Here is an 8,471-nt window from a genome sequence, read left to right on the forward strand (position 1 = left end):
GTGCTGTAAACAGCTGAATGGTGAAGCAGTAAAGACGGTTGATGCGTAAAGGCTCCTGGCTGACACTAAGAATACAGCAAAGATTTTTTTTCCCCAATATTTAACATTGGCTTCACCACTTTAATTCATTCTCATTAACTTTGTCTCTTTTGGCAACTTCTCTGCAAAAGCATTTCACCCATTTGCTAAAACCATCGAGGTTAAATGGTGGCGATGAGTCACCGACAACAAGCAGACATTTCCACATCTCACTGGTCTGGCTCGATGTGAGACGCGTCTGTTTGGGAACACTGGCTGGACATTATGGCCAGTGGCCGGCACAGACTTCACATTGTGTTAACAGAATGCTCCCTTCTTTTTTTTTAACCAAAAAACTCACTACCCCACTGGACCTGCTGTGAGCTCTTCACATAATAGCCTAAAGAAGAAATGTCGCGAAACAAAGAAAGTCTTAAATAGGCAGAATTTTATTAGTCCAATCAGTCTTACTTTTTTCTGCAGCCAACACTTAGCAAGTCTTCTTGGTTTCTATTGCTGCTCCCAGATAATCCATGTATCTGCTGAGCAAACTATGACTTTAATCATAGACGACACTTCAATAAAAACCATACCCTCTGATGGGATCTGGATGGGATGATTAGAAAATACAAACCCTGTGTGTGCTGGAACGCTTAACATTCAAATCAAAATCCAATAGAAGAGGAGCTCAGTTTGGCCCTCACATTAAAGTGCTAAAATCCACTCGGCCTGACAAAACACCAGAAAGATTGTAATCGATTCACAAAAGTCTGAGATGGTGGACATTTTCCAGCTGCTAACAGTCTAATTCTGAAATCCTTACATGCTTATTAGCACTCTTGCTGGTCAACACCAAGAAAACTTAATAATATGATACTGCTGACGAGTTCTTATAGCAGTACTTTTGTCTTTGAAACTAACTTAAGTACAAATGTTCTGTACAAACATATGTGAAAAAGAAGTTTTCCACAGGAGTCCCTGCAATCCTGTGGAAAACTAAGTGTACCCAATGATTCGGCAGCTTGTAGGACCACCATGAGCAGCAGTAATTTGAAGAAATTGTTTGCTGTGTATCAGAATTTCACTGGGCCAGTGCAACGTGTGAAAGCTTTTTGTGTCACATGACTGCCAGATCTGAAAAAGTGAAACCAGTGTGGAAATGCCTGCATTCTAATGGCCAACAGGAGGTCAACTCCTGAAGTGAGATTAGCTGCCAATGAAAAAATGATCCTAATGACCTTGGTACCTTTTCTGGCTTCATTCTCTACTGCAACTGCTGAAATCAGTTCTGAATTTGTAGTTTTATGGCAAATAAATTAAATTAACTCCAAATTATGTGATCAAACTGAATCAAGGCATTCAGAAAAAAAGCTTCCATAACAATTTTTTTTAATTATTTGTGTAACGTACAATTTAATATGATTGTTTTCAGTGAAACGCAGTAATCTGCAGTATTTGCAGCTGCTGCAGTTTTATGACCACCTGGACAGAAAAGTACCTCAAAGCACTGCTCATATATGAGGCATTTCACTGTGAAGTCAGCTGTCCAACGAGTTGTTAACAGCATGTCTTAGGCCACACTGCTAACCCCTGTAACCCATGTAGCACCATTCAGTCACCCTCTTCAGTCGTAATATATACACAGTCAGGCCTCAGCTTAGAATTTGGGTCGGGCCGCAACCTGCAATTATGGCCGACTGTCACCATTTTGTGGCATTCAAACAAGTCATGGTAGGACTTTAGAATTTGTTTCTGTAAGTTCATAGTCATCCAGGTCATGGTAGACTTAAGTGGTTGAGTTTACTGCAACCAGATGTCTTTTGTAAGTCCTTGAAGTCACTTCAGCTCTCATCCAAACAGCTTCTTTAGTTCTAAAAGCTTTCCGTCAGCCTTAAAATCACATTTTTGAAGACTTGAGGTAATTTTGACTTTAAAATGTTTCATTTAAAACTGTAGGAGAAGTTGAAATTGCATGTGTTAAGATCTTTTTGCATTTCCCGTTATGACAATCAACTGATTCCCTCCACGGCAACTGTGGTGTGATTTTACAGAATCATTACCTGGACCGAAGCACTTCACCACAGACAAAGAAAGGTTTCCAGATGGGCTGTAACATCTCCTGAAAGCTACTACAGCAGCTTTTAAACAGTCACCAGAGGAGAGACAGAGAACATGTACAGAGGGAGTGCTACATTACACTGAGCCCTGCCAACCTGCAGAGGATAAGCTCCAGAGGGTAAAAGTCCCCCTGATCTGCAGGAAAAACTACAACCAGCTGTATCAACACTAGCTGAACAGGCTACGCACCAACAATGCCTGACTGCTCAAAAGCATTATCATGAAGGCCATGTTTGTTTTCCTGGCATTTTGTGATGGACTATATTACTTTTTAATTGTGGAGAAAGATAATGTTTGCCTGAAAGCTTATAATCTTTACTTTCATGACCAATTAAAGGCCTGCTCCTGCAGTTTAGTACTGAAGTGACGTGGAGCTGGGGAGCTGACGAGACAGAGAGACTGAGAATGATTGGACAGAACATGAAACATTTTTTGACACATACTGAAAGGATGGAGCCTCGATTTTCCAAAATGAAAATCAATCTTTAGACTACTATTATCATGTCTTCTTACAAACTTCACATCTCCAGATTTGTAAAAGAAACTTCTTGTTTTTTTTTTTTTTTTTTTTTTTAAATTGTTAAAATAGAAATCTAAAATTGAAAAGTTTCCGTTTCCTTATGATGCTGCACCAATCTGCTGCGGTGAAGAGAGAGCTGAGTGTGGAACCAAAGCTCTGCATTTACCGGTTAATCTCTTAACCTCACCTGTAGTTATGAGATTTGGGTAGTGGAAGAATGAGATCACAGGTACAAGCAGCAAGAAAGAGCTGCTCTCTTTCAGATCAAAAGGAGCCAAGCGAGGTGGCTTGGGTGTCTGATTAGGACAGGGGTGTCCAACTCCAGGCCTCAAGGACCGGTGTCCTGCAGGTTTTAGATGTGTCCTTAATCCAATACAGCTGATTTAAATGGCTAAATTACCTCCTCAACATGTCTTGAAGTTCTCCAGAGGCCTGGTAATGAACTAATCATTTGATTCAGGTGTGTCAAAAACCTGCAGGACACTGGCCCTTGAGGCCTGGAGTTGGACACCCCTGGACTAGGATGTCTCTCAAATGACTCCTAGGACAGGTATTTCTAGTATGTCCTACCAAGAGGAGGCCCTGGGGCAGACCCAATACATGCTGGAGAGATCACATCTCTTGGCTGGCTTGGGAACACATCAGTGCCTGGGAAGAGAGAGGTGTAGGCCTCTCTGCATAGACTGCTGCCCTCAAACCCAGATAAGCAGCAAGAAATTGGATGGATGGTTCATGTTTACCACAAACAAACATTACTCAGGATAAGTAGACCAGTTGAATGAAAATTGTTTAGCATTTTATGTGTATTATAAATGATCACATACTATGTTCACACTATAAATCTAACCTCTTTGTGTGCCACCTAACAAATAAAAGAATTATAATGAAAAAGGTGAACTTATTATACTTCCAGCTCCATATTTTTATTCTTTGACTTCACAAAAATAACTTGATTCATAGTTTAAAATAACACTCAGCTAAATCATTTGGAACCAACTCAGTTCAGCCACCTCATGAAAGCAGCCATTTAAACTCCTGTCTCTATAAGGTCACCCTCTCAATGACCCAGCTCTTCTGACTAGCTGACCCTTCCAGTCAGAATGGTCAAACAGGACTATATATGACAACATTCAGTAACGCTGATATAGTCACAGTGCACCTTTAATTTTAAAGCTTTACACATTGTAGTGCTTTGCAACTATATTTAACACAGTATAAACATGAATTAAAATTAGCTTTATTTATTCAACTGTGACACAGAACTTGTGAATTAGTGGCCAAGCTCTTCCACTGACTACCGTAGGGCTCAGTGTCAATTATAATTAAATTAGGACAATTGTAGCATTTGGGGAAATGAGCCTGTTCTGTGTTTACCGTCTGTCCTCTCATCCTCCTCCTACATAGACAAACTGAGAGGATCACAGGACAGATGGGCGAGCAAGTGACAATCAAGCGGCAGGAAACCTGTTAGGAGGAGCCATAATTGCACGACCTTGGAACAAATAGCTACTTTAACTTGAACCTGTAAAGACAGGGGAGATGGGCTGTCCCCCTCAGACTGTTTAGGGTGTCTTTAACGTTGACAGATGTAAAACTTACTGGCTCACAGTTTACCTAAAGTCACACTGACACACTGTTTTATATTGGCCGTTTAACTTCCTCCCCTTCCAAATAAGACTTTTTTATATATTCCAAGTAGTGCCAAAGAGACTTTTTTAACATCTGGAAGTCATCCTTTCCCCCAATCCTCCATTTTCTGACTGCAATGCTCTGGTTTATAAGTAGCTCCCATGGTGCATCCCTGCATGAAAACTCCTAATCAGCTCCACTGTCTCTACCACCAACACATCCCGGGTTTACAGTCTGAAATTTCACATCAGTCGACATAACACCTCCTCAAACGTGTAACTGAAACAATATAAGACGATGTACAACCTGGTAAGGCTGACCCCCCCCTTCCCCCTTCCCTTGTCTTGCCTTGCCTTGCCTTTAACTCTGGTAGAAGAAGGCGTGTAATCAAGTCATAGCTCAAAAATGCAGCATGTGTTTCTAATCAAAGCCGTCTGTGGACCTGGTTGAATTCACATGTTTGGACGTTTCAGTTTAGTAGAAAACAGCCCATTTGTTGCGATGTCACTGATGTGGCAACAACAACTGGAACCAATTTAGGAGGCAGGGTGACCTCATGCTGGTCTGCTGATCTGGAGTACCAGATTTTTGCTTTGTGCTAATGGTTTCTCTCAAACAGAGGAAAAAATATGCTTGGAGACGCTTTAAGATTTTGGCTGTGATGGAAATGAAAAAGCTGGTGATGATGAGACAAATGTAACTGCGAATACACTCAAGGTAAGCCATGAGGACTGGGTGTTGAGTTTCTTTGATGTAAGGTGCAAAGTGCCATCTTTGAAGACGTTTTACGGCTCTGTCAGTGTCTGGAAGGAGTGGTCTCACACACACATGAACACAGACACACACAGAAAATGCATGATTTCTGTCCTTGGCTAAAACTCTGGGCACAGACTGCTGTTTCTTGTTATTGGAATCAGTATTTTATTGCTATTTTTTTTTCCATGTTCACATCCTTAAACTTTCCTCCAAATATTACTGAAAAAATCTGCTTCTTCCAGCACAGGTTGTAGTTTTTCTTTGAGGCCTGCACTATATATTTTCTTTTATCCTGGTGTTCTGTGCTGGCGTCACCATTTCCAAGTGTGAGCTAAAAGTCTGCTCCTTGATCTCATTTTCCAAACCATGTTCTGATGCAGAAAACTTTCCACACATGTGCAGGCACATGTCTCTAATCTAGAGCTGTATCAACTAAAACGTTCAACATTTGTTTTGAACATGTTTTTTTTGTCTTCAAAGCATTGTGTTTGATTTTCAGTAACCTCAGTGTCCTATCTTTTTTTTATTCTCAAAAAAAGCAAAATGTTGGCTAACAAAAGGTTTCTGAGAGTATGACAACAGTTTCATCGACCATCTGCCAAGCTATTTTTTTTTTAAGTTGCAGTTTCCCTATAAAAGTAGTTCCCTGTAACTAAATGGAATATGGAAATATTCTAATTTGACTTTGTAAACATTTGGATTGGATGATTTGCTTTTTGAAGATTCTTTAGAATTCTTTCTAATGGGGGGCTCCTCTGATTGCAAAATGTCAGATTATGAAGAAATCTACAGGCAAATTACCGATTTATGACCTCAGTAACCACTTTCCTAATGTTGTTAGTTCCAAGTTTCTTTAAATACAACATGCTGTTTATTTACTAAATTGCTTTCTTATTTGGGCTCAAAATGACAATAAAGCTAATGCTTTAGCAAATGCTTTAGGGCTTACCATTTGTTTTCCAAGCTGCTACTGTATAAGTGTTTCTTAGTTCCCAATGCTCATTTGCTACTTCCGGTTTCAAAACCCCAAGATGGCGATGGCCAAATTGCTCAGCTCAACACTTCAAGACAAGAACCAATTGTTTCACAGTGGCTACATTAAAATTGTATATACAGTCACCTGGTGGGAAAAAACACCTAATTAAAGACTGACCTTTTAATCATGCATTTAATCTGGCACAAGGATATATTTTAGCCCAATGAGTGATATCACTGCAACACTAAGTGTGCTTCAGGAGTTCTGACATGAGTCATTCCAGACAGTAGAGGAAAACTGAAATAGTTTTTGGTCTTGCTGCAGACAGTTGTTAAAAACATGAAATGCAATGACTCTCAAGCAAAACCCATACAAGCAGAGTTGGTCACTGTCTCTTTAAAGCCCCCCTCATTAAGACACAAGTATATTGTTCCACAGGGCCTTGAACCACATTTTCCCTTAGTCAACAAAAACCACGGACTTTCCAAAGTTTTTATTTGGTTGAAATGCAACCATCTCCCCCCACCTATGTTCCATGGAAAAAAAAAAAGCATGCAAGATCGAGTACTGCTGAATATGAACAAATATGGAAAGTGAGATTTAACCAGCTAGAGTAGTGAGATGCTTAAAACATAGCTTCTAGGAGCTATAGAGAACAAACGGCAGAAACGTGCAGATGTGCACAGCTGGATCTCTTTGTATATTTAATTCAGGTTAAATGCACTGATCATCAAATGTCAGCATTACATTTTGTGTTAAATTTCTTTGGTGCAGATGAAGTGTACACATGCTGCTTTCACCACAGGGTGGCACTCTATCCAGTGTCCAACTATCACACCACAGCTTTACATGAAACTGAACCCAAAAGAGAAAAAACTCCTCATTTTGGTTAATTATATAAAGGAAAAATAGCTTTTCTTTTTAATTACACTCTCTAACAGCAGTCCAGTGCTCAGTGTGCCCCATGACATCATGAGGAGAACAAGTCACTCCCTGTGACGACACAAGACATCAAACACTCCGGTGAGGGAAAAAAAAAAAAAGCTGGAAGCGTGGTTCAAGTAAAACAAGAACTCTCAGGTGTTCCAGGTCGCAGCTTTGCCAGCTGGAGACATCAGCAGCCCCACAGTCTCAGTGACTCCAGCAGCATCTCTGCTCCTCACATCTGCCCTGAATTAACATGTAGCATGTGTTCCCTCAAAGGCGCGAGCTGAAATTCTTTTCACAGATGTACAATGTAAGGGGGTGGGGGGCAGGGGTGGGGGTTGTGGTGACACTTAATGAATCTTCCAAAGTGGTAGAGTCGTGCAGGAGTAATGTAATACCACAAAGGTCCTCGTTTCCCTGCTCTGCACATTTTCACTGCCTCAGGGTGACATCACTCGCAATCACTGACAGATTTCCACTGGACTGTTTTCTGACATGCAGAGCTTCTTTTTCTGCCTTTAGCAAATAATCCACAAGATTCTCTTTTCGTATTAATCATCTTTAAGCCTGAAACAGACTCTTCAGTGGGCTGGAAAGATTTCTCATCCACACCAGAATAAGTCACTGGGGCAAATTAAGTTGTCATGTGCAAGGAGAAGTCAACAAACCAGCAAAAACCCCGTCTATCTAAAATAGCTTCTCCTAAATCAAAATGGCACTTAATTACATTTCTGCAATATTAATAATCAACATAAGTCTATACAACCAAGTCTAATTTGTACTTCAAAGTTTTCTCATGCCTGCACAAAAAGTCCAAGCCAGTATCTGAAGGTTAGCCACCTTCACACATTATCACCAACAACAATAGGTGTTAACACAAGCAGCTGATGGGGTTCACTTACCGCTGGTCTGAGATGAAACAATCAAAACCTGAGCAATGGAGACCAACAGAAAAAGGAAAGTCCTTAAATGCACAAAGCTCTCCATGTCTATAAGAAAGACATGAGCTGTCCTTGTGTGCAAAGCGAGGGGAAAAGGGATGAGAAGAAGAAAAAAAATGTTCAGGTTATCACTGCACCACCATGAATACAAGAGTGCCTCTCCTTGTAAGCAGCAGACCCAACCCTGACTGCGAGAGTGCTTTTTTTTTTTTGTGTAGTTACAGCTTTAAATGAGAAGAATGCTGGCGAGCCTAATTTTCCTCCCCCTTTTGTCAGCCCTCTCCCATAACCATCCTCTCACAGGCTTTGTGGCTGTGAGAGAACTACACCCATGTTCACAAGCTCTCATAGTTTCCAGTGTTTCTTTCTATCTATCTTAAAAAATGAGCCGTCTTTACTCTGACGCATAGAAAAAGATGTCAAGGAGGAGATAAGAAAAATGACTTTGCTTGTTTGAAGGTGATTTTTTTGTTTCTTTTCTCTCCTACTTTTCTTCAGAACTGGTCACTAAGAAAGACCATAAAAGCGCCTTTTTATTGCTGTCTCTGGGGCACCAAACAGGACAGTTTTTATTGGGCAATTAAAA

The 8,471-nt window shown here is 40.5% G+C and overlaps 1 protein-coding gene across 1 annotated transcript in view; it reads right to left on the reverse strand.

Moving 5' to 3' along the window:
• The window catches only part of col5a2a (collagen, type V, alpha 2a), a 41,688-nt gene extending 33,586 nt beyond the window's left edge, over window positions 1-8,102 (reverse strand). Inside the window, exon 1 of the mRNA XM_084907908.1 lies at window positions 7,847-8,102. Coding sequence (XP_084764034.1) covers window positions 7,847-7,931 — 85 coding nt within the window. The 5' untranslated portion in view covers window positions 7,932-8,102. The remainder of the gene's footprint in view (window positions 1-7,846) is intronic.
• Between the last annotated feature and the right edge of the window lie 369 nt (window positions 8,103-8,471).

The sequence above is a fragment of the Perissodus microlepis genome, chromosome 16, assembly GCF_051167445.1.
Source record: "Perissodus microlepis isolate ML-2025 ecotype Zambia chromosome 16, ASM5116744v1, whole genome shotgun sequence".
NCBI classification, from domain to species: domain Eukaryota; kingdom Metazoa; phylum Chordata; class Actinopteri; order Cichliformes; family Cichlidae; genus Perissodus; species Perissodus microlepis.